At 35.8% G+C, this 27555-nt stretch overlaps 1 protein-coding gene across 2 annotated transcripts in view; it reads right to left on the bottom strand.

The window, feature by feature from the left end:
- The window catches only part of LOC150100318 (uncharacterized), a 97412-nt gene extending 70446 nt beyond the window's left edge, over positions 1-26966 (bottom strand). The window contains exons 1-2 of one of the 2 annotated variants that reach the window (XM_090402745.1): positions 26847-26966; positions 1118-2468 (exon numbers count right to left, since the gene is read on the bottom strand). In XM_090402745.1, the coding sequence (XP_090258871.1) occupies positions 1118-2458 (1341 nt within the window). In that variant the 5' untranslated portion in view covers positions 2459-2468; positions 26847-26966. Of the gene's footprint in view, positions 1-1117; positions 2469-26741 lie in introns of both variants that reach the window. The other variant, XM_090402744.1, reaches the window with a different exon arrangement.
- Positions 26967-27555: the final 589 nt, after the last annotated feature.

Consider the following 27555-nt stretch of genomic DNA (forward strand, 5'->3'; position numbering starts at 1 on the left):
TTCTCATCATGATGTGAAGAATCTTTATATAGACTTTTTCAACTGAAAGTGAGTTAGCTGATCACATATTTAGGTAGCAGTGTTTTTTCTACAGGAAACTTGGCATTTCAACCAGGGAACACACAATTTACAGACAAAACTACTATTAGTAACAGTGGGTGGCACTGTGAGTAGATGGTGGATAGTGACACTGCCTGTAGATGGAGAATTAAGTAGTGTAGACAAGCAATGAGTCCTTGGAGGTGTCATGTAGAACAAGGAAAAGTCAGTAATTTACAAACCAAAGCAACAAAAGCAGAACAAATGAAATGAAAGTGAATAGGTTTCAGTATAGAAATGGAGGGAACCCCCATACAAATAAATAAAAGTATGCATCACTAGGTAGCAGAACAGTCTATGATGATGACGACGACAGTGCATGTGATAGATGTGCATGTTTTGGAGCCATTTTTTGCTGTTAAAAATGGTTGTTCTGCATTTCTTGTGGAGACTTTCAACTGTTTGACTCGCTGAAACAGTATCTTGGCGGCAAATATTTTGGTGATGATCAGGATGGCTGAGATAACAGACAAACAATTCTACACTGCTGGTTTTGAAGACCAATAAAGCACTGGGACAAGTATATAAATGTTGAATGAAATTACATGAAGAAATACATGTTTTTTTGAGGTTTGTATTTCACTTGTTTTGTTTTTTTATAAGCATTTGTTACTTACTTATTGATCTTCCCTTATAATACTTTATAAAACTGATTTACAGTACTATTTATTTAACCTTCATAAATATATGCATGATAATTAAATAAGTTACTCATCATGAAGCTTATATTTATGTGTGATTTCATCACTTAATATTTATGTCAATGTATTTATATATGTACAAGCTCAAATTAAGCTGACTTCATACATAAATCTGTGTGACAAATACTTCACACACACTTTGTGGTCTCAAGTTTCTGATACACATTTCCTTGAATTTAGTGTAAACTATGAAAAAAGATGCTCTTTCAATTCTTTCTTTAACTGATGGATAATGAAGATAATGGAGAGTTAATTAATTTATATGCTGTGAAGTTTATGCAAATTCTTATTCAAGTTAAAAAACAACAACAACATACCTTTGGGATACCATCCACATTGCTATTGAAGCACACCTTAAACAATTTACACCAGTTTACTAGCCAAGTCATGTTCTGTTCTTGCTTATGCGGAAGCTGAACATTGCTCGCTTTTTGAAGAAATTTTTCAACAGTCACTTTTTCTCCTTTATCCAACCAATGTTTCAGAGTAATATATAATTCGATTTCCCAATCTTGCACTCCTATATTCTGAGCCTTTTGCATGATAAAGTACTTTGCTTTGCACCAAAGGTTAATTTTTTTTTCTGGTATACAAAATTCTTTTGCAGCTTCTGCCTTTCCATTCTGCTCTGCAAACTCTATTACATGAAACTTAAAACTAGGTGGAAAAATAATTTCTTGTCTAGTTGATAGCTCACTCTCAAGAACACCTAATATGTTGTCTTCCTCTTCCTCTTCTTCTTCTTCATCTTCCTTTACACCTTCATTAGATAAATTTAACACTTCATCTCTTTCAAGCTCAGATTTATGGTCACTTTCTTCGTGTTCTGGTTTAAGGTCTTTATTTATGGATTCTACAGTATCCGTTTGATTATTTGTCTCTGATGTGTCAAATTTATAAGATTCTTGGCTGTCATCAAGAAATGAATTTGAAGATGCACCACTCTTTCTAACCTTATGTAATATATTGTCTTTAGTTTTACACCACATGCTAACTTTCTCAACGCATATATTATACTTTTTAGCAGCTGCACTCTTGCTATTCTTTTCAGCAAATTCTACCACTTCTAATCTAAATGTTGCTGGATAAGTCACATATTTTCTTCGCCTTTTTGGCTGCTCAATATTCAATATATCTTCATCTTGGCTTTTGCTATTTTTATCATTAGAATCTTCTCTTCTATCTTCATAAGACCTACTGTGAATGAAATTTGAATGTGGTGAAAAATCGCTTTTTTCAGGTATAAGCATTTCATTTGGAGTAACATATTTTTGCCTAATCCTAAGGTTATGAGTACTATCACTTACAACTGGTTTTCTGGTTTTCTGTAAATGGCTCGAAACACTGTGGCTTCCATTTTCTACATCTGTTTTACAGAGAAGGTTTTGCCATCCCTTCTTCCAATCACATATCCTCTCTACTTGATGTGATGAATTTGGTGATATAAGAACATTTTCTGGCAGATGTTGCCATCCAGATTTCCAATATTTCCCTCCTGAAAGCTTTGATGATGAAGGCATAGTACTACAGTCTAAGCTGCGCATCATACCTATTTCTAAATCATAGAAATCAGAATGGTCATCATCATCATCTTCATCATCTTCCTCATCTGATTGTTTAACATATTTCTGAGGTTTACTGGCTTTTCTTTTACCCATTATGCAATTTCTGGAAAAAAAAAAAACAGAAGAAAAAAAGTATAACATATACAAAAAAGTAAATTAAAGAGGATGTGATATTTTTTGATAATATATTTTGTAACTCTCATAATTCTTAATTATTTTTATTTTTAAAGAAAAATATCTGATATTAATTAAACTGCAAGTTTTTTTTCCCTAGGTATGCATATACAGATTAACAAATGATTATTTGCTATCTAACCAACAGACTACATTTGAATCCTGCTGCAGGCATGAATGTTTGTAACTGTCTTTAGAAGAGATGAATTTCATCACCCACTCTGAGACCAATCAATAAGAAGCATAACATATATTTTAATAATATTATTATTAAAAGTTTCAAGTTATGCTCTTTCGAGCACAAAAGGATATGACAGTGCCTCATGATGGTAGTATCATCACTGCAGAAAATGATGACTGGATCATTTAAACTAATACACAATTTCTGACAACAAATGACAAAAGGAAATGTGTGAAAGTTCTAGAAAATATACCATGGCAGTTATTTTATTGATGAATGATTAGTAAACTATACTAAATTTAAAACTGGTGCAGCATCCTGAATTATACAAATACCAAAACTCAACCACAGTGGCAAAGAGGGTGCAAAGCCAAAAACTAGTAGGCAGCATTGCGTGCCTTGCTGGTAGATACAAGTAGTGCCTGGATTGTTTCACTGGAAAATTTCCTTCCACAAAACAAGCAACTAGTCAGAGAACAAATGCAATTAACAGATAAAAACAAATTTGGTAAATGGTGTAATATTATAACAAAGAACTATGTCAAAGAAGGTGAAATAGATGAAACAGTACAGCATCTCTAGTTAAATTAATGGCTATTACTAACATGCACATTTTGCTGACCTGGTTAGCATATCCACTCTCTGACTAAAAGACTACGTTTGAATCTGGCTGTAGGTATGAATGTCAGTGACTGTCTTTAGGCAGAAGATGATTTTCATCACCCACTGTGAAACTACTGTGTTGTTCATTGATGTCTGAAGTGGCTTGAAAAACTGTTTAGCCTCAAGAGTAGGAATTCTGGATTATGTAAAATAAATAAAATGCAAAAAATATATAAAATTAATAAAAATAGAAAAAATTCCTTAGACACCCCATGGTACTAATGCATTATAGGTTTATAACTTTCTGTGGCTGGGAGTCACATATACATAGGTTAATTTATCACAATTAGTTAATTTAACTATATAGTGATAAATTTAGAATAAGTACTAACTATGGGTCAACACAAATAACTCCATATTGCAAACAAGTTTGTTATTATTAGCTCATGATCCAAACCATGATGTACATCTTGATTCTCCTACACAATGCAAACACATCTTTCCACTCTCACTTAAAGCTACTAAACCTCCCATATCAAAGGAGCAATCCCCCGCCCAGACTCTTGAGTATTTCCTTCCACAAAACAAGCAACTAGTCAGAGAACAAATGCAATTAACAGACAAAAACAAATTCGGTAAATGGTGTAATAGACTCCTGTGATAAGTCCTAGAATTCCATGGAAGTACAAGTAATAATAATAAATTTCCCATCCGCTATAATTTCTAAATCTGCATAATGAAAAAAAAAAAAAAAAAAAAAAAAAGAAACATTAATTTTGAGATGTTTCATTACTCACTCCGTTAGAGAGCACATGAATTACGTCTGCTCAAGTAATTAGTTATTTATTCCAATTCTCATGCTACTTTTCATATTATCTTTATTAACTGACCTGTAACCTCTTTTTTCTGTTTACTACCACCACTACCACTAATTATATTATTGATGCATCTCGTTAAGTTCCAAAATCCTTATTCACTTGTCTATCATACTGCACTTTACACCTATTTACTGACAATGTACTTTTCTCTCTCTGAAAACTTATTCCACCTGTTCGCTAATCTCCAAGCTTTAAGTCTTTGAATTCTTGCTAATCAGTTTCCTTCACTCAATTTCTAAGGGTAACTGACACCCTATTGTCATAAATTGAACTTTCTTCTGCACGTGGCCTATAAAACTTCTTTAGTAACATATGCTTCTATTATATCATCTCTTTTCTACCTATCAAGACATCATAGAACGAGATAACGATCCTTATCCATCCAAGTGATCTGTTGTGTTATTCTGTTCACTTCTGCAATATGTCCCCCAGAACTTCAGCTCCCTGTGTACTATCACTTCCAAATCCTTAACTTTGTCACTGTAATACACAGCATGTAATGTCAGCAAATCTTACACTTTGCAATACTATGCTAGCAGCCACAAATTCTTTACCCATATTAGTTATTCATATCTTCCTGTAGAATCTCTGTATTACTTTTTTTCTTTTCTTTTTTTTGTAGGCACTTCTCATATCATCACCAACATCACTGCCATACAAATTAAACAACATAGGTCTGAGCACAGAACTCTGTGGCACATCAGTGAATGAGTGCCTTCTCCTAGATTCTGCTCCACATTTACTACTCCCTGATATTTATCACCATCTTCTTATAAGAGAACCCCCGTTCACTCTAATTTGTGTAAAAGGGTTCCCCTGTGGTATCACAGGACAGGAGTTAAATGCATTATTACAGTGTAGACATTTCCCTTATCCAACTCAACTATCTCTCTTTATTGTAGAAAGTGACCAAATTACTAGGGTAATACTTCTCCTTCACAAGTTATCTTATACTGGCTCACCCATTCTTGAATTCCAGATTTAACCAATTTCTCCACCAATATACTTTAATCATTATTTCTTTTTTTCTCCAGAAAAATCTTGGGGAAGAAAGCTGAAATTCTTCAAAGTCTCTAAATTATTAAACGATACTTCTGAGAGTTACAGAACATTGGTAGAAATATACAATATAAATGCAATCAGGGGCAACTAACAATACTTGAGAAGAAAAACACCATCAGAAACTGGAAATGAGAAAGGTAGCTGAAGTAGATGATATTCAATCAGACATGCCGAATCCAGATGATTGAAGTAGAGTTCTTATAGTACTCATTTACAAAAAAAGAAATAAAACTAAATGTGAGAATTACAGAGTAATTTCTCTACTGACTCTTCCAGATAAGATTTATGCAAGCATAAATTTTATCTTGAGAACAGGCAAAGTAAAATTGTGAAAGAGAAAACCGGGAAAGAACAAATGTGGTTCAGGCCAAATTTTTGGGTTGTCAGGATCATCATGTACTTTATTTTTAAAAGTATACTCTCCCCTTTTTTCTTACATGCAGTGCAGGTGAGGACTTCCTAGTTCATACAAAACACATTGTAAATATTTAAGTACAGGATGATGGTCTGATGTGAAATCAAGCGTAAAACAATGATTCAACGTAAGTTATCTCTGTCATTATTCATATCTATATGGATCATGTTATGAAAGAAAGTAAACATTAAACTTGATATCAGTAGTGGAAGTCATGTTGGCCCTGTAAATATTTTTTGCAGATGATGTTATAATCTTAAATATGTCTATTACAAGTCTTCAGAATTCTGTAACTTTGTAATAAATTTGATATAAAAATCAATAATAAAAAGACTATTAATGATACTAATAAGAATCTGGCAAACATCAACTGCATTCTTAATGTAAAACATATAGAACAAGTAAAATATTTCAGCTATTTAGGTATAATATAATATTCAGTTAATAATAATGACGAGACCTTAATAAAGGTCGAAACAAGTCTGGATAGTGGCCCTTCCCATAATGCAAAACATTATGGGGATACTGAAACAACTGATGTGAAGTAGACTAATCATGAAGATATTTCCTTTGTTTGCTTATGCTTAGGTAAAGAATTAAAATAAAGGATTAAAATGGGCCACTGGAGGACATACAATGCCCTCCACCTTTTCTGGTCTTCTCTCTCTCTTTAAATATACTGTTGATGTTAGCTCTCCTCTTGACTGAGAAGAGGACAAACTGTAGAAAATTAAGCATGGATAAGTCTGCCCACACTTAATTTTCTATAGTTTGTCCTTCTCTCAATCATTCTCAGTCTCACATCTTATGTCACTACAATGATGCCAAATGGGACGACTTTTGGGATTTCTCTGTCTCATTTCCATGGTGTGATTACTGCTTCCATTCCTCTGATCTAATAAAAGAAATTATTCTCAGTAGGATGAGCGCTTTTATATCCCAATCCACTCAAAGATCTTGACCTTTATCCGAAGTGTGGTTCTCAACTGCTGTGGCAAAGCAGTTCAAACCAAAAATTCAGCACATGCCCATTAGTTCTAGACAAAAACTCCAGCCTCTCACACAGCTTACATCTCACAAAATCAATTTAAGCAGATTTTGCAAGAGCCAAATGCACAAGGCTTGTCTCCTGTCCTAATGGCATTCAAGCCTTCTCGTTCCTCCCCAAAGTTTTTTCTTCAGTTCTTGTAGAGATGACAAGAGAAATCTCCTCCCACTATTATATGAACTATTCACAGTATGCCTCCTCTAAAATTTTGCCAGAAGAACATCAGAAAAACACTCGGTAGCCACGAAATACATCTCCTGGCCTTGATGGTATTCCTCCAGTTGTATTAAAAAGCTTGTGCTCCAGAACACCCATAATGTACTGTCTCTTGAAACTATCATACTCATCTGGCATCATTCTACAGCTTGGAAGCAAACTTTTATCCAGTCAGTTCCCAAAACAAGGAGATAAAAGGCAACCAAACTATTGCCCTACTGCTCTAACTTCACTACTTTCAAAAATAATGGAAAACGTCATCAACAGCCAACTGCTTCCTTGCTTGGAAACTCACCAATTACTTAGTGATCAAAAATATGGATTTCATCATTCTTGTTCCACAGCAGATTACCTAGCCAACCACACCACTTATAAGCCACTGAAAAGTTTGGAGAAACTCAAGTGGTGGCTTTGTGAATAAACTGCCAGGTTATTCATCAGTCGTTCATTGTGGATCATGTTGGATGGTTTCATTTCATTGGATTTTTCAATCAATGCTGGTGTATATTATTGTTATTATTAAGAGACACCTCCCGGGAGTCAGATGCATCGAGGGAGGACGGACGGACGCGCGCACACACACACACATGCACACACCAGATTTCATACTTATTCTTGAATTCACTCACACTGCTTGCACTCACAACATCCAATGGCAATCCATTCCAATCACGCACCACCCTCTGAAAGAAAAATCTAGCCCTCACCACCTTCTTAGCGGCCTTCATTCTCAGCTTCCAGGAATGCCATCGTGTCCTTTCCCCACTCTCCATAAATTGAAAACTTCCATCAACTGAAATCCTGTATGACTCTTTCAGAAGTTTGTTAGTCTCAATCATATCACCCCTCTTTCTCCTGTTTGGTAGTGTCTACAGTCTACAAATTCTCAATCTCTCTTCATAATCAGTATTCCATAATCCTGATATCATTTTTAACACTCTACTTTGTACTCTCTCTCTCCAATATATCAGAATCACAACGGAAACCAGGAGACAAGACCTGTGCACAATAGTCCAAGTGAGGTGTAATCAAGGCCTTGTAAAGAGCAAAATGACATTCTTATCTTTACATGTGAACATTCGTTTCAACATTGCAATTATCTTTTGAGTTATATTTGCAATCTTTGCCACATGACCCCTGAAGTTCAACTTCCTCTCTATTAACACCCCAAGTTCCCTAGCCTCATCAGTTTCTTTTAGCCTTATCCCACCAATATAATACGACACTGGATGTCTAATCACACCAAAGTGAATGACTTTACATTTACTGACATTGAACTGACATCCATTTTCCCATGCCCACAATTCCAGCTTATTTAAATCATTCTGCAAGTACTGCATCAGCAACATTCCTGATAACCCTACCTATCTTTGCATCATCATCAACAAATAGCTGTATGTCACTTGTCAAATCCTTCCCAATATTATTAATGTACAGATTGAATAACAGTGGACCAAGCACTGATCCTTGTGGTACACCACGTGTTACCTTAAATCTTGCAGACTCAAATCTCCCATATACAACTTTTTGATATTTGTTAGTCAGCCATCCTCTTATCCATGCTAATATTTTATAACCCAAATCCATTATGTATTAAAGGCAAGGGGCCACTACCCAGACCGGTTTCGACCTTTATTGAGGTCTCATCAGTGGCAGCCAGGCTAGAAATACCAAGATTTTAGTAATACAGAGCTTATATTTTACCAGAACAAGTTACCATAAGGTGTTTTAACCTTATTAAATAAAAATCTCAGGAGGAGATATAAATGTAGAAAGTATTTTACCTTGGGTGGTATTTCTAGCCTGGCTCCCACTGATGAGACCTCAATAAAGGTCGAAACCGGTCTGGGTAATGGCCCCTTGCCTTTAATACAAAGCATCATACATCTCCTCCAGGAGATGTGCTTTGCATTATGGGTAATTATTAAGATTAGTGATCAGAGCTTATTCTACTTTTACCATGAGTTGCCTTGGTCTTGCACTACGTGCAGGGTCAGCTAGACTTGCAATACTTGCAGGTGCAAACTTGAATTGTTTGTCTGTTTGCTTACTTGGGAAATGGAGTAAAACCAGGTTTAAAATTGCTTGGTATCTTTAACATAGAAAACCAATAATAATGCAAACAATCACGTGGTACTATCACACAGTATCCTGTATACACTCCTCAAGGGGTAGATATTAGGAATTTGACAATGATGATAATTCTCATTTCATTAGTGAATCTGTACACCATGATGCTGAACTTAATAACTTAAAGAAGAAATTAGGAGTTTGTTACAGAAGAGGCAACAATTCAGAGTATAATGCAAAACTTTGTCATTAAAATGTCAAAGTAAAAATAAACATCTAATAATGGGATAAATTACAGATACCAAGAAATTATATACTTGGTTTAATCCTTTATCCAAGTGTAAGCAAAAATAATTTGTGCCTGAAGTATTTTCAGGACTGGGGTAACTTGTATAAGGAAGCCAAGACTTCACATCACTTGCCTTAGTATCCCATAATGCAAAGCACATCTCCTTACGGACATGTGTAATGCTCTGCATTACACATGTCCGCAAAAAAAAATAAATTAATTAATAAAATAAAAAAAAATATATAATAAAATAATGTGAGATTTTAATATATCTGTTACTGATCAATCATTACGAGATGGATATTCTGCTTGTGGAAGATTTTTTTCTCGATCTATTTGACAACTGTTTCATATCAACAATGTAATGCATGCTACAAGAGGGAAGAATAGGATTTAGGACTTAATTCGAACTACAGGCAGTTCCCTGGTTACGAACGAGACATGTTCCTGAGAATGTCTTGTAACTCGGATCCCTGATGAACAGTGCATATGCGGTAATAATAATAATAACAATACTATAATGGCTCACATGTAGCAATAATGATACAGTGTAATATTGTAATAATAATAATAATACCCCTGTACTGTAATAATAAGTTGCAGAAACTACTGTGCTCTTTCTTTTAATTCAAACAAACAGAACATAAAAACAAACTGATACAAAAAGTTTAGATAGGAGAAATTTCAAAAAATAATATTTTATATAATATTGCATCAATATCTTGCTTACTGGAAGGGACATTTCTGAGGCAAGAAGTTAGGCTAACATTAATTGGAAGATGATGATGAAGATGGTGCTATAGAGGATGGACCTGGTGCTGGAGAATCAGGATTTGATTCTGTTTCTGGAGGAGGGGAGCTTACCACTGAAGTTGGTTTCTTGAAAAAGGTATCTAGGGTTGTTTGCATAACCGTTTTCTTTTTTTCATCATAAATGGCCTTGTAGCAGCTAATGTTCTCACTAACTGCACAGTAAACCTTTGTAAACTGCTGAATGTTAGGATCTTGGTTAGCAAATGCTGCTTCAACGAGATGAAAGGCTTCAGCTAATTCTTTTGTCGTAAACTTTCTTGGCTCTGGATCTTCTGATTCTTCGTGTTCTTTTGTTTCTATCAGCTGCTTTTCTATCTCCATAAGGTCTTCATTGGTTAATTCTTGTGAATGGGACTCTAGTAAGTCAATGACATCATTTTCATTGATGTCCAATTGCAAGGCAATGCCACTATCCATCACAGCTTTTCTGGCTTCAGTGATGTCTTCTGTGAAGCCTTGAAAATCATCACAGAATTGAGGGCAGAGTTTGTTCCACACCCCTTTCACTGTTGATTGCTTCACTTCCTCCCAAGAATCAGCAATGTTTTTGATGGCATCATGGATATTATAATTCTTTCAGAACTCTCTCTCTCTCTCAAGGTCATCACATCATCTTCCGTAGCCCAGAATGCTTGCGGGAATGTACATCATAAGCCTTAAATGCAGAAATAATTCCCTGGTCCATTGGCTGTAGTAATGATGCAGTGTTGGATGGTAAAAATACGACCTTTATATTAGGGTGAAGGTCATCTAAAGATGTTGAATATCCAGGAGAACCGTCTACTACAAGCAGAATTTTAAAGGGTAATGCTACTATCCACTATCTTTTATGAACAATACCGTTCCATAGCAGGAATAAAACAGCTCAAGATCCAATCTTCAAATATGGCAAGTGTGACCCAGACTCTTAAATTTGATTTACAAATAATGGGAAGAGCTGCTTTAACACGTTCGCTGCCAACTACGAGTATACTCGTAGTGAGTAAACCTGCTTCACAAGCCAGCTACGAGTATACTCGTATGATGCTTACCGCCGGGAACGAGATTATTGTAGTGACCTTGAAGAAGTGAAAATCCTTGGCTTGTGGGGCTAGCATCAAAACTGTGTATTCTCATAGACCGTATATGCTCTGTACAAGCCAACTACGAGTATACTCGTAGGACGTTTACCTCCGGTAACGAGATTATCGTACTGACCTTGAAGAAGTAAAACTGCTCGGCGTAGGGGAACAGACCATGCGAAAGTAGCGTGGCAGCGAACGTGTTAATAATGCGGCGAAGTGCGGGTTTGTTTACATGCACGAAAGAAACTAGTTCCCATATTATTAATTTAATTATCCTTATGAGGAGCCCGTTTGTAAGTACGGAACGGCATAAGTCGGGTCATCCGTAACCCGGGGACCACCTGCATATGATGTAACTAATCTCATTACAGAACTACTTGCAGGTAGTGATCACAATGTTCTATTCTAGAATATGTGTTATGAGAAGTAAGAAATAAAAAAGTATGGAATTCATTTTTTTTATAAGGGAAACAAATTGGACAAAGATAATGTGAATTTAATATTATTAAGAAGTGTTTGTAGAGGCACTGAAGCAGTCAGAATGATGGTTAACCTTAATGGTAGTACTGGAAGAGAATGGTACAACACTTGTGCCTCTGACTGGTCAACTATAACTAGCAGGTTCCACAGAGTTCAGTGCTGGGTGAAATGTTTCTTAACTTTTATCAATGATACAGTTACATTATCAATGGAATTACAAGTTTAATATCTAAATCTGCAAAATGATAAATTAAAGCACTAAGGATGGTTAACAATGATGAGCAAGGGCTAGTGCTCCTGGACAATTTAAATGGTGTCAAGAAAAGGCAAGTAAAATTTGACAGCTTAAAAATATCAAGTTGTTTATGTAACCCAAATCTAAAGGTGGCCTATTATCAGAATGTAGACAAAACAATGAAAGATGAAGAAGATAAAATTTTCTAAAGGTGCAGTAAGAAAGTCAAACATGAAAATTGATTCCTTTGTTTTTAAAATTAATTTTCTGGAAATACAAAGAGAAATACTAGCAAATACAAAGAGATCATTACACAATGAATAAAACAATGGTTAGACCTCGTTCAGAATAAGTCCATATTCAACTTTGAAGTTCATCTCTGTTAAAAAAGATAAATAATATCCTGAAAAAAATTGCAAAATGAAGTAATCAGATTGCAGTCTGGCTACACTAATGAAGAAAGGTTCAAATTATATATTGGGTTTTATCCTTTATCCAAGTGTAAGCAAACAAAGTTTGCGCCTGAAGTACTTTCAGGACTGGCACTGCTGACATCTTGGATATAGCTATCCTGCAAGATATTAAACTTCAGAACAGCCTAAAATCACTGAACGAGCTATCATCGGATCACAACCCAATTCTACTACAACTGGGAGAACAAGAATACCTCGTGGTAAAGGTGGTATAAGTTTTTATCACTTGCATTAGTACTTTCCATAATGCAAAGCACATCTCCTTGCGGACATGTATAATGCTATAACCAACTTATGTATAACCAACTTATCTCAGTACGTCTGGCACTGCTGACATCTTGGATATAGCTATCCTGCAAGATATTAAACTTCAGAACAGCCTAAAATCACTGAACGAGCTATCATCGGATCACAACCCAATTCTACTACAACTGGGAGAACAAGAATACCTCGTGGTAAAGGTGGTATAAGTTTTTATCACTTGCATTAGTACTTTCCATAATGCAAAGCACATCTCCTTGCGGACATGTATAATGCTATGCATTAAGGGCAGAAGCCACTACCCAGATAGGTTTTGATGTTTATTGAGGTCTCATCAGTGGGAGCCAGATACAGAGGTGGTGATACTTCAGGCGCAAACTTTGTTTGCTTACACTTGGATAAAGGATAAAACCCAATATATAATTAGTAGCATAGCCAAGTGAAAAAACTTCCATAAACTTATCTCTAATCCAGGGAATTTTAATAATAGGGTGTGACACCCTTTGGCAACTTGTATAGGTAAATATGACTTATCCATTACTTCCACCTTAGTATCAGAAGATGGTGGCTCACATGTTAGTTTCGTGTATTATTGATGGTAAATTGCGAATTTGATTGATAATGTTTTTAGCGATTTATGCTTTAGTGATGAGAATTATGTTAGCATGTGTTGATAAAGCATTTTGACTAATCAAAGTTTTTATAAGTTTTAGGTGAGTAAATACTTTACTTTCAAAATCTTTAGTTTCATTGGAAACCATCTACTAAGCCTATTTACAGGGCATACTAAATTATATCTTATCATTCTGCTGGTAGACACCAGTGTGTGTGTGTGTGTGTGTGTACGGGATTTGCAAGTGGATTTTCTAAAGTCCACAGGATTATTGTAATTTGCTCGAACGTATCTTTACCATGGCAAAACCTCTGAATGAGACCATTTTCGAGGAGGTTTATAATGAATTCCTCCGACTGGGTAAACTGCCAAGTGATAATTGGCTGGGAAAAGTTAAGCTTTCTGATACATTCCCACCCTCTGCAGTCACAGAAGATATAAGTGAGGAGCTTATTACTCAGTTGCAGTTTCCCCCAGACTTTGAAGAGGTCTGTGTGTGCAAAACCGCAGAACCTTCCATAAATTTCGGTATGGAAGAAGGTAATCCCAGTTCCAATCCCTCGGCCTCCCTGAAAGAGAGGGTGCCACTGATCGTCCTCCGGGATAAGAAAAGATGGACACACTTAAGATACAGTATCTCTTGGCCAAGAACATGGATGATGGTATCAAGATCCAGCCGGCTACTGTGACAGACTACAGGAAACTGACAAAAGAGCTAGACTCGAGCAATATTCAATATCATACCCTCTCTCTCGACTCAGAGAAGAATCTGAAGGTGGTCCTCCAGGGTGTCACAGAGGATATAACTACAGATGACATAGAGGCCAACCTCCACCACCAGGACCTGCCACCTATTAAGATCAGCAGAATGACTAGAGCGGACAAAACCCCCCCTATGCCTCTAGTGTTAGTGGAGATCCATAAAGCCTATAAAAATATTTATGACTTAACAGTCTGTGGACTCCAGATCACCCCAGAGCCACTCCGGAAAAGGGCATCTTCTGGTCAATGCCACAGGTGCCAAAAATTTGGCCGTGCTCAAAGACTCGGCAAGGCAGAGTACAAATGCCTGAAATGTGCTAAGAACCACCCCACTAACACCTGCACAAAGCCAAAAACCACCTTGGCTAAATGTGCCAAATGCGGTGGCCCTCATCCTGCTAACTACAAGGGATGTATTCAGCACCCAAAGAACAGACAGATGGGGACAGCTAAACCATCCTCTTCCTCTAGTAAAAGAACACCAGAGACTCAGCAGCAACAGTCGGTGACCTTCAAAGACAGTGGAAGGCAAACAAGAAGTTATGCTGATGTGGTCTGCACAAATAAATCAACATCAGAACAAAATCAGCCAAAAGCACCTACAAACCTGACAGCTTATTACAGCCTCTCTAGCAAATATGCTACAAGACTTCAGCCTGTCTAACCCCTTCAGCAACCTCCACTAAAAGATTTCTATGCAAAACACAGGCCATCCAGACAGCAATCATAAATGAATAAAAACAAACTTATTCCAGCCTCTCTTCAGATCATTGCATGGAATGCAAATGGCCTAAGAAACAAAATTCTGGAGCTCCAAGATTTCACCTACAGATATCAACCAGATATTATACTAATCAGTGAGACACATCTAAGACCCTCTGACAACCCTAAAATATGGGGTTATCTCTTATACAGAAATGACAGATTAAACTGCAGAGGTGGCAGCACCACCATCTTCATTAAAAACTATATCAAACACCATTCTGTAAACAACCCACCAACCGCTGACCTTGAGATTACAGGCGTGGAAGTATTCACTAGCTCCGCTGGCAGATTGAAAATCTACTCAGCTTACAACCCACCCTTAAAAATTCTACTGCACTTTGATCTAAATGCCATTTTAGGAGTCAGAGAATCCATCATTATTGCTGGGGATTTAAACTCCAAACACCCTACCTTGTAGAACCATCAACAAAAATGGCTGCATCCTTTCCAACTACATAGGATCAAACTATGCTGTTGTGGCAGGCCCTGCCGAACCAACTTATCTCAGTACGTCTGGCACTGCTGACATCTTGGATATAGCTATCCTGCAAGATATTAAACTTCAGAACAGCCTAAAATCACTGAACGAGCTATCATCGGATCACAACCCAATTCTACTACAACTGGGAGAACAAGAATACCTATCTCCTCCCTCTCACTCATGCATATCGTGGGAGAGATTGTCAAAAGTACTTAGGGATCATATTGGACCTGTTCCTCATATATGTACAGAAGAAGAAGATGTGGAATCTGCAGTTACAAGCCTCATCCATCAAATTAAATCCGTTATAATGGTAGCCACCTCCTACAAATCTGTTCCCAAGCCTGGTTGTTTGCCTGAAGATATTATGGACCTAATCAGAGAATAAAACAGAGCTAGAAAGAGATTCCACAACACTTGCACACCTCAGGACAAAAACAGTTCTTAATAGATTGAATGGGGCAGTGAGAGATGCACTCAAAACTCATAGAGACCAAGTTTGGGATGAAAAGTTAGCCTCTATCTCACCTAATTCCGGGGGCCACTGAGAAACATCAGAAATAAAAACAGATCCCCCCCCCATATTCTCTGACCAGGGCCTTGTTCACACAGATGTAGACAAGGCAGAAGCCATAGCAAAGAATCTGGAGGAGCAGTGCAAATCTTCATATGACAACTTAGATTTCAATCATTTATATAAAATCCACAGACAGGTCAGACACTCCCTGATACCAGTGCTGACCATATTGCACCCTATATGCAGATGATATTATTAAAAAATTAAAGAACAAAAAGCTCCTGAGCCAGACTGTATCTCAAATAGAGTGATCAAACTGCTGCCCCGTAGAGCTGTAGTGCACCTGACTATAATCATTAATGCCATCTTAAGGTTTCACTATTTTCCTTCCATCTGGAAACAGGCTGATATAATCTCAATTCATAAACCAGGTAAGGACCCGCATCTCCCCCACAATTATCGTCCAATTAGCCTCATCTCCAACTTGGGTAAGCTTGCAGAAAAGGTCATCCTCTTACGACTTCAAGCTTCAGTAAATAAACTAAACATCCTTCCCAAAGAGTAGTTTGGCTTTCGGCAGCACCATAGTACTACCCTACAAATCCACAGAATTGTGGAATATATTATCACCAGCTATAACTGGCACCAGTGCACAGGAGCTGTTTTTCTAGATCTATCAAAAGCATTTGACAAAATATGGCACTTTGGACTGCTACACAAACTTATCTCAGCCGGTATCTCACTAAAAATGGTACATCTAGTCAGATCATATTTACATAACAGATCCATCCAAGTCAAGATCAATGGTTCTACTTTATCTCAGTGCTATATCTTGGTCGGAGTGCCACAGGGATCCCTAGTGGCTCCATTGCTATTTTCTATATACATGTCAGATATCCTGCACAATCCAATGTCATCCATCATGGCTCTATATGCAGATGATACAGCAATATTAACCAGATCTCTCCGACCACACTTCATTACCAGAAAACTTCAAGAAAACCTTCTAAAGTTGGAGGGATGGTTTTCCAAATGGAGATTGGAAGTAAATCCCCAAAAAGGTTAAGTCTCTTCACGAAAAGGCCAAAATCTCCTGTAGGAGACGTATTACTATTCAATACTAAAATTCCCTGGCAGCAGAAACAAAATACCTGGGTGTGATGCTTGACTTGCTTAGCTTGCTGTTTAATAGAAATGGCAAGCTAAGCAACAGAATCAAATTGCAGTTATACCAGATGATGATTTGTCCTATAATCACCTATGCCTCTTCAGCCTGGAGCCACACCTCTAATACCACATTCTCAAACTACAACAAGCACAAAACAAGTGCTTAAGAATGATTTTGAATGCCCCATGGTATGTTAGAAACAATCAACTTCATCGAGATACAAATATTCCTTACGTCTTCTCTTTCCTACAATCCTTAACAACTAAGTTCTTCCTAAAGATGTCCATACACCCCAATGATCTAGTTCAGCAAGCTGTAGCATACGAGCCAACGGATATATTCAAATATAAAAGACCAAAAACCATTTTAACTTCCTGAAGGTGATGCATAATCTCCATGCCCATCCTGGGCGAGCAAACTGCTCATAAATTCTACCCTCACTGTAGCCGCAACAGACAGCGGGGAATATGAAAAGCATCTTGCTTCACCCCTAAAGACATTAATGTCAATTGTCAAACTTAGTATCACCACCTCTGGGTCTGGCTCCCACTGATGAGACCTCAATAAAGGTTGATACTGGTTGGAAGCTTGGGTGATGGATGGCAATACTGTAGCCAATCAAGTTCTGAGGCTCAGCTGTTGCTGTTACCCAGGTAGAGGGGCAACGAATGGCAATGCTGTAGTCCATGAAGTTATCTGAGGCTCGGCTGTTGCCCCTCAGATGAGATATAAGTGGTTCTGCTCGGTGTTGGGGGGTGGGTCTGCCACTGAGTAGAGCCAATGCTAAGAGTTCTTCTCAGTAATGGGATGAGCCTGTTACTGAGGGTAACAACCACTGAATTAAATGATCCTTTGGGTCACTCATTGTTGGGTGATCTGGGGGGGGGGGGGATCTCACGAGTTTTTGGAGAGGTAACCCCACACTTAAACAGGGAAACCGGTCTGGGGAGTGGCCCCTTCCCTTAATGCATAGCATTATACATGTCCGCAAGAGATGTGCTTTGCATTATGGGAAATACTAAGGCAAGTGAAGAGAACTTATACCACCTTTTACCATGAGTTGCCCCAGTCCTGAAAGTATTTCAGGTGCAAACTTTGTTTGCTTACACTTGGATAAAGGATAAAACCCAATATATAATTAGTAGCACAGCCAAGTGAAAAACTTCCCTGAAGAAAGGTTCAATTTTGTCATCATCATCATCATACGCATCAAGGATTTAGGCCTAGCATGGCCTGTTCCGGCCTTAGAAGTCATCGTTGAATCGTTTATGAGGACATCCTGGTTTTCTTTTTCCTAATTGCTTGTACTTTAAGACTTGTTTTGGTAATCTTTCTGTTTTCATTCTTTGAACGTGTTCCATCCATTTATGTTTATATTTTTTAATTTTTTCTATTACTGGTTCTTGGTTTAATTCTTTCATAATATCTTCGTTTCTTTTGTGATCAAATAGGGTATACTTTGCAGTTTTTCTCACAAACTTCATTTCTGCTGTTGTTAATCTTTGTTTGTCTTTTTGTTTTATTGTCCAGATTTCGCTTCCATACATTAAGACAGGTAAGGCTAATGTATTGTATACTTTTAGCCTGGTTTGTTTTTGAACTAGGTTTGGTTTAAATATAGAGTTAATTACACCTGTTATTTTTAAATATTTTGCAATTTTTACGTTTATATCTTTTTCATTTTCATATGTGATCATACATCCTAGGTAGTTAAATGAATTCACCTGTTCTAAGATCTTGTTATCTATTACTATTTTTGTTCTTGCCGGATCTTGTCCTTTAAAGGCCATAGTTTTTGATTTTTCTGTTGATATTATCATACCATAATCTTTGGATATCTCATTTAGATTTAAAATAGCTTTCTGTAAGTTATCTTCAGAATTTGTAATTATTATTTGGTCATCTGCAAAGAGGAGAGTGTTTAAGTTAACTGTAGGTGAAAGTTTGATTCCTTGGTGTAGATTTTTACTCCATTTTATTATTATTTCATTTAAGTAGATATTAAAAAGAGTTGCTGAGAGGGGACATCCCTGTCGGATCCCTTGGTTTATCTCTCTTGTATATGATAACTCGTGATTTAATCTAATTTGTATTTGATTATTTTCATATATACTTGTGATAGCTTTTAGGATATTATTTGGTATTTGTCTTTCTTTTAATATGTTAAATAATATGTTTCTTTTAACTTTGTCAAATGCTTTTTCAAAGTCAATAAATGCAATATGTGTTTCCAAATTATATTCTCTTCTTTTCTCTACTATTAATTTTAGGCAAAAGGCTGGGTCTATACATGATCGTCCTTTTCTAAATCCGTTCTGTACCTCTAGAATAAAGTTTTCGGAATATTTCATTAGTTTGTTATTTAAGATTCTGCTATATATTTTGTAACAAGAATTTAGTATACTGATGCCTCTATAGTTTTTAGGGTCATCTCTATTACCTTTCTTTAAGATAGGAATCACAATTGCTTTTTTCCATTCTATTGGGGGGGATACCAGTTGAGTAAATTTTATTTAAAAATAATAAGAGTCTTTTTTTGAATCTTGTTCCTGCGTATTTATATAGTTCTGAACCTAGCTTATCTTCTCTAGGTGATTTTCCGTTTCTTGTTTCTTTCAGGCTGATTTCTAATTCTTCTTCAGTTATTTCCTTTTCATTTTCGTTAATTGTTTGCCAGTTATCTTTTTTAAAATGTTTGTCTGTCCACAGTTCTGAGTAGTAATTTAGAAATTCTTCTAATTTTAATTCAGTGTTTAATTTTATGTTTTCTTTGGTAACTGCATTTAGGTGTTTCAAAATCTTATATACATTGGGTCTTATTTTATATAAATCATGTTCTAAATTAGAAACAAATTTATTCCATGATTCTCTATGTCTTTTTCTGACTTCTCTTTTAGCTATGGCTCTTATTCTTTTATATTCTATTTCATCTTCTAATCTTTTACTGCTTAACCATTTGTGATAGGCTTCTTTTTTCTTTATAATTATTTCTTTGATTGTATCATCCCAGATCTTCAGTTTTTTTCTTTCATTGAATTTTTTGGTCTTTCCTAAGCTTTCATTTGCTGCTGCATTTAGTATCGTTTTTATATTAAGCCATTCTATTTCTATTTCTTCATTTTGTTTTATTTTATCTAGATATTGGTTAATTCTTTGTTCATATAGCCTTGTACATTTGTGTCATTCAATAGTATAGTTTTATAAGCAAATGTTTCAATTTTTCTTTCTGTTCTTACTTGTAGCCATTTAGGTGGTAATCTTAATTTTATTTCAACAAGGAAGTGGTCACTGCTTATTTCATATCTTCTGTGAACTCTAACATCTAGTGAAAATTTTGATGTCTTTTCATTTAATATGAAGTAATCTAATATTGATTTCCATCCTCTTGCTGCCCAAGTATATTTATGTATGTCTTTACGTTTATAGAAGGAATTCATTATTTTTAGGTTATTATAAACTACAAAGTCAATCAATTTTTTACCATTTCTGTTTAGAGTGTGTTCTCCATGTATTCCTATATTATTATTAATTTTCGTGTTTCCAATTCTTGCATTTAAGTCTCCTGCTAAAATTAATTATTTTAGCAGGAGATTTATATAATAAACTAAAATATATATAATACAAAACATATATAATAAAATAAAATTATTTATTTTATTATATATGTTTTGTAGCTGATTATAAAAATCAATATTATCCTGTTCTCTTCCTTCTTCTGGGGCATATAAACCAATTATTGTTAAATAGCCTCTATCTATTTTTATTCTAGCTTCTATTATTCTTTCATTCCATAATTTATAATGTTTTAACTGTTTTGAAAGGGAGTTATGAATCCAAATCATGACTCCTGCTTGTGCTCTTTGGTCTCTGTCGACTCCACTGTATATCACATTACAATTTTCAGTTCTCATAGTTCCTTTTAATTTCTTTTTTGTTTCAGTGATTACTGCTATTTTAAAATTTCTTTCATTTAGTAACTGGTCTAATTCTATTTCTTTATATGCTATTCCTCTTACATTCCAGTTTGCTATGTGTATTATATTTTGTCCTTTCCATTTTCGTTTTCCCTTTTCCATTCCAGGGTCGTTTCCCATAGATTCAATCCGATTATCTTTTTCTGTCAGCTTACAAGTAGGATTATGTTCTCCATGTCAGGGGACTAGCCTGACGATGGAATAGTTCAGTGGTAGGGCTGCTACTTTAAGGCTTCTGAACAAGCCTTCTTCCGAATTTAAACCAATAGGAGGAATAGTGTATACTGAAGGGGAAAGAGTAGATTACAGAAGAAATATAGTAAGGTTTATACAGAGGGCATAGTTGTAAGGCCAGAAATGAAAAGACCCCATGGCCCTCGAGTACTCTAATAGCATAAGGGTCATAAAGTAAGAAGAGTTGGCTGATAAGGCCTTATAGGAAAGATTAAAGTAAGTTCAATTTTGTAATCGATTTAAAAAAAAAAAAAAATCATGCCCTCACTCAAGTAAGGTTGTAAAAGAACGAGAACGATACATTAGTACCATGGGTAAGTTAAATTTTGTGATCAAATTCATCTTCTACCTATAGGCTGATATATGAAGAATAAGAGGGTATTTTGAAACGTTTATAAAACTCTTAACCCTTAATTAGTCATACCTTTTGTTACATAATTAGTCGTTTGGGGATAGAACGTCAGAAATCACTCCTTTCTCCACAACTGATTGCACTGATAGCCAGATGTGAACTGATTCGGCATGGTGGCAGCTACTCGAAATGCAACAAAAATCAGTCATTGGTTTTGTCAGAAATCAAACTTGAGTGATGACTGGGGTGAAATAGACTGCATGCGACTAATAAAGAGTTAAGTAAATGAATGAGCTGAATTATGTCATATTCTCACTATTCTCAGAGCACCTGCTGGCTTTTCTTATAGTTCCTTGCAAGAAAGTGAGAAGATTCTGCCATCAATTCTGTAAACTTTGGTTCTTTCTTGTTTGTAAACTTTCATATTTTTCTCCAGTAGCATTTGAATATTTGAGTAAGGTCCACTTCTGAAAGATGTTCAATTCTGATCTTTTAAAAACCTTCTTATATATTTTTCTTTTAATTATGATATTCATTTTTATCCTGCTCAAAACTTTATGGTAATCACTGGGTATTTCAAACTTCTGTATTATTAACGTTTTTATTATTATTATGGTGTTTCCATAGTCAGAAGATGCACTGTGGGAGACACACATACTGACACACTAACCATTATTCACACAATACCTATCATACTTCTTAAACTTATTCACAGATGAAGCACTCACAACTACAGCAATTTATTTATTTGTATGGAGTTTTCTACCTTTTCTCACCCATCCCTATTAGGCCGAGTTGAGCCCCCCCCCCCTTATGGGGGGGTTAAGTATTTATGACTGTAGATCCATGTGCAAATCCGGGTCCGCGCGGTTAGCCTAGTGGCTATGCGCTTTGCAACCATATGCCTGGGGAAGGAGTGTCCTAGGTTCAATTCCCGTCGGTGACGTGAGGAGCTCAAGGATCTTCCTCAGCCATAGCCAAGTTAGCCAGTCTTGGGCGTGGACAGCAGGGTTTTTTCCCCAGTTTATTCTGGGGTTTTTCATCCCGCAAAGCAGGCAAACTGGCCTTGAGAACTTAACACTACAAGCTATAGGATACACCGGGGCATAAGGCTGACCACCTTATCCTGTAAACGGAGTGAGGTCCAATGATCAATGGACCCTCGACACCGCAAGGTAAAAGAGGGAAAGGAAGATGAGATGAGATCCGTGTGCATTTATGGGGCCGGTTTGCTTGCTTGCAGGATGAAAACCCCCAGATAAACTGGTGTAAAAACCCTGCTGTCCATGCCCAAGACTGGTTAACTTGGCTATGGATGAGGAAGATCCTTAAGCTCCTCCCGTCACTGATGGGAATCGAACCTAGGCCACTCCTTCCCCAGACATATGTTGCAAAGTGCAAAGCCACTAGGCTAACCGTGCAGACACCTCTGGCAATGCATTCCACACGTTCACCACTCTCCAAGCAGAAAATCTAGTCCTAACCACATTCTTACACAAGGGTCATCCAGGGATGATCCCCTTGTTCTCTCCCTTCCTGCACTGTGCAGAAAAAAAGTCATTAGTATCAATCCTATAAAACCCCTTTAATAACTTATATGCTTCTATCATATCTTCTCTTTTATGCCTATCAGCTGGTTTTTGGAGTCCACAGACCTTTCAATCTTTCCTCCCATGAAACATTCCACACATGCAACAATCTTTGTCACTTGCCTCTGGATCCTCTCCATCACTTCTTCATCACCAAGGAATCTAGATGACCAGATCTGTGTGCAATAGTCCAGATGTGGCCTTATTAATGCCTTATAAAGTGGAACAATAACTTCCTTATCCCTGCTTGTCAGTGTGTTCTTCAATGATCATGTAATCTGATGAGCTCTTTTGGCCACCTTTGCAATATGTCATCTAAACTTAAGTTCTCTGTCCACAATAATCCCCAAGTTCCTTGTCTCGTCAACTGCTTGCAGTTCAATTCCATTAATATAGTACACAACATTGTGATCTCAACCTCCTGAAGTGCATCCTTACACTTAGCCATGTTAAACTGAAAGCCCATTTACTAGTATTTACCACCACTAGTAGTTTTTGTTTGTAAATTGTGTGTGTGTCCTGAAGGCCGATTTGCCTGTATGTGGGATGAAAAACTTGAGTTTCTGGGAGAAAAAAACCTTGCTACTGCTATATGAGATTGACTAACTCACCTTCAATTGAGAAAAAAAAAAAAACCCATAAAGATTCCTCTTGTCACAATGAGAATCGAACTTAGATCTTTTCCAATCGAAGGGCGCAAGGTATGGTCATTCATCCAATTGTGCTATAGAGCAACATCCTGTCGAATGCCTTTGCAAAGTCCAGCAGTATCAATGAGTAAAGATTTCCTTTATCCAACTCCAATGTTACTAAGGCAAGACCTATCCTTCACTAAGCATGTTGTCCCTTATAAAGTAACATGTTTCTGTCCACACAGTCCTGAATTCTAATTTTTATCAGTTTCTCCAGAACCTTAACCGCCGCTCCTGATATATTGATTGGCCTATAATATGCTACTTCTATCCTGGAGCCTCCTTTAGGCAGTGGAATTATTTTCCCTTCTTTCCATTCTATTGGAACTTTAGAATCTTGGTATGTAAATCTACCAGAGCTGAGGCTTAAATTAAACAGCATGGTCAGAGGAGGTGCTAATTCTCTTGTAAGTTCTTGTATATTCTGGATTCTTGAACCAATGTGAAGATATCACTAAAAACAATAACATAGTCAATAATATATATATTATAATAATATTTAACTCCTCCATAGTGCAGTTGGAAGAAAGCTAGTTAACATTACATCCCCTCCTAATATCTATGTTTTAATGTAATTCTGTTACTGATATCATCTGTTTACTTCCCCAATTTTTCTTAAATTTTCTTTTCTTATCTCTGATCTCTAAGCTTTTTTTTTTTTTTTTTTAAATGTGATTTTACCACTAATGCCATCTATTCACTTCTCTAATTATAGAATTTTCATATCTATGATCTTTAACCTTTGATCACTGTAGGATCCTGCCTTTCACACCAAGTTTGTATTTGCTTTCTTGTTTGGTGTGCCTGTATGCATGTGCTCAGAATACAGTACAATTTATACATCCTGATATATATATATATATATATATATAGATGTATGCACACACACACACACACACACACACCAATGCCACAACCACCACCACAATAATCTACAAGTGAACTCATTATGCTGTGAATTCTGCCCATAACCGAAGGATCCTTTTCTGTGACTTTTACCTAGGTCACTAACTTTCATTGCTCTTATTTATTTTTTAATCTTTAAAAATACCAGTTTACTTTTCTTGCAGTTTAATTTTTCAGAAGTGGATTCTTTTTTTAGAGAACAGTAAACAAGAGAGGGGGAGGGAAGTTAGGTTTCTTTACTTCAAAATACCTACTGTAAACACTTTTACATTTAGTCCTATTTCTCCCTTCACTAAATCTATCTACTTTTCTCCGGTGGAAAAAATAAACAAACAACTTTACAAGGCTTTGATAAGACCACACCTGAATTATTGTGTGCAGATTTGGTCTCCCAGGCTTCAAGGGAATAAAGAAGCTGTGGAAAGGGTGCAAAGAAGAGTTACAAATATTATATCTGGATTATGGGATTTAGATTATGAGGGCAGATTGTGAGTATGTGGATTGCAGACACTGGTTAACAAAAGAAAGAGGGATGATATGATCGAGGTCTATAAACTTTTGAATGGGTGTTATAGGATATCAACTTATGAAATTTTTCGTTATATGGAAGGTGGGGAGAGAACACAGGGGCATCTGTGGAAGTTAAATTTATTTGCAGTCAAGAAAGGGGTAAGAGCTAGGTTTTTCTCCCACAGAGCAGTGAATGAATGGAATAATTTTCTCTTAGAGGTAGTGAGTGCATCTAGTGTGAATGAATTTAAGGGAAGGTATGATAGCTGGTTTGGGTGATTTATAGCCTCCCTCGATGAGTCCTTGACTCCCTGGAGGTCTCAGATAATAATAATAATAATATGCATTTATTTTTTGTTCATGTTCAAGATTTCTTTCTATAATTGTTGAAAGAAATGCCTATAGGGTTTCAGTTTGTTAATATAAAGCTAAGGGTAGCAAAAATCCATTATTCTTTAATGGTCAAATATTTTGAAACTTAAAAGTTTTTCAAAGTGATTGATCAGGGAATCTTGGTATGTAAAATGAAACTTTCCAAATTTACTATTATTATGTTATATGGCTGAAATACTTTTTTTCTTCTTTTTAATGAAATTTGAAGTTTGACTTTTCTGCAGTCTTTTAACTTTACCCCCCCCCCAACAATGCTTCCATTTATTATTAAACTAAATAGTTCATCATTCTGATCCTGTTTGGAAAATCATTTGCTATTATTTTATTAATAAAAATGTAGTTCTTAATAAAAGCCTACTAAAGGAACTAATTAAATATAAGACTAAAGCGAAGAGAGAGAGAGAGAGACAGAGATTCAGAAAGGAAAAAAATGAATGCAATATTTGGATTAATGTCAATTATAATATTATTTGGAATGTCGCAAGATTCTGATGCCGAAAAAGTTTTGTAGTTCAAACCTGCTCCAAACATACTTTTATTATATATATCAGAATCTTACATGCTGAGAAATAAGCAAACTCTTTAATGTCATCAGTGATCGTGTGAAGTTTGAAAATAGAAACTGCGGAGTCGTTTTGTGCAAACATTGTGTTCATTAGTCATTCTTCACACAATAACTGATTTCAAAACATTCCTTTAATCCCATCCATCAATTTTCAATTAATGATTCAGAATTTTTAAAATAATTTATAAAATTCATTATGAAGACGAAAATTAATTACTAGATGAAATCTAATAAAATACCATTCTCATATATATAAATATATATATATGTATGTGTTTAATGGAATTTCGAATCGTAGGAAAAGCACGTTTTCTCATTTGTGGTATTTCTGAAATAAACAAACTTTTTTTTTTATTTTTTAAGTTAAAGTGTACATATGAAATATATAAAATTTTCTCGTCATTTTAAATAACTATTTTGTTCAATTAATTTCCATCAGTTATAACTTGTTTTTACGAATCTTTATTTTTAATAGAAATGACACGCATTTCACGATTAACACGTGGTCTAACAAACCTATAACAAACTTCACCTAACGTTCAGCACGATTCATATTTGAAATTTCAACTGATAGAAATTTGATAAACACTTACCAAATGACATTGACCATTTTATCATCGACTGCTTATGATTAATAAACAAATATATATAAAAAGCAGTTTAAATTTTCTTAATTATTTAATAAGATTAACACTTACGATAATTTTAATTCTTCAAACCACGCGACGTAAGTGCATTTAGAGTAAATAATATTTGGTATTACTTTATAATTTATTTCAATATATGGATCACAATTAAATCAAGTCTGAGTACTCCAAATCATCAATATGGCGGACAATATCAGAAGCCCGAGGACACAAAAGTATACAGACCCATCTGGTGTCATTCATCCGAAGAGAAAATATTTCTTTTCCCAAGTCCATAGATAGAAACTGGAAAGAAGGAAGGAAAGAAAAAAAGACGGCGAGCAAAATCCATGCGTTAAATGTAAACAATAAGTGATTTGCAAATGTTAGATTGTTCGTTTAGCTATTAGCAGAAAAACGCCGTTGACTTTTTCCATAATGGAAAAGAAAGAAATTTTTGAAGAAATTAAACGTTTTTTAACAGGGTTACATTATTTAAATAATGATTTGAGCAGAATGAGGAGTTTTACGAATTTCTAATTAATTATAGGAACTGTTTCATTTCTCGGAGTGAACATCAGATTTTTAAGACCCCAATTATTATTTATGTGTAATAATCAAATTATGGAATCGCATAGTATTTAAAGAACTAAATGAAACAAACTACTTGAGACTCAAACCACAATTGTAATTTATTTTGAAATACAGGAACGAATATGTAACTAGGAGAGAATACACTCGAGTTTTCACACCCTTCAAATTATGAGTTTGTGTTTATAAA

Source organism: Typopeltis vanoorti, chromosome 13 (genome assembly GCF_054136105.1).
Source record: "Typopeltis vanoorti isolate ZY-2024b chromosome 13, IOZ_Tvanoo_1.0, whole genome shotgun sequence".
Taxonomy (NCBI): domain Eukaryota; kingdom Metazoa; phylum Arthropoda; class Arachnida; order Uropygi; family Thelyphonidae; genus Typopeltis; species Typopeltis vanoorti.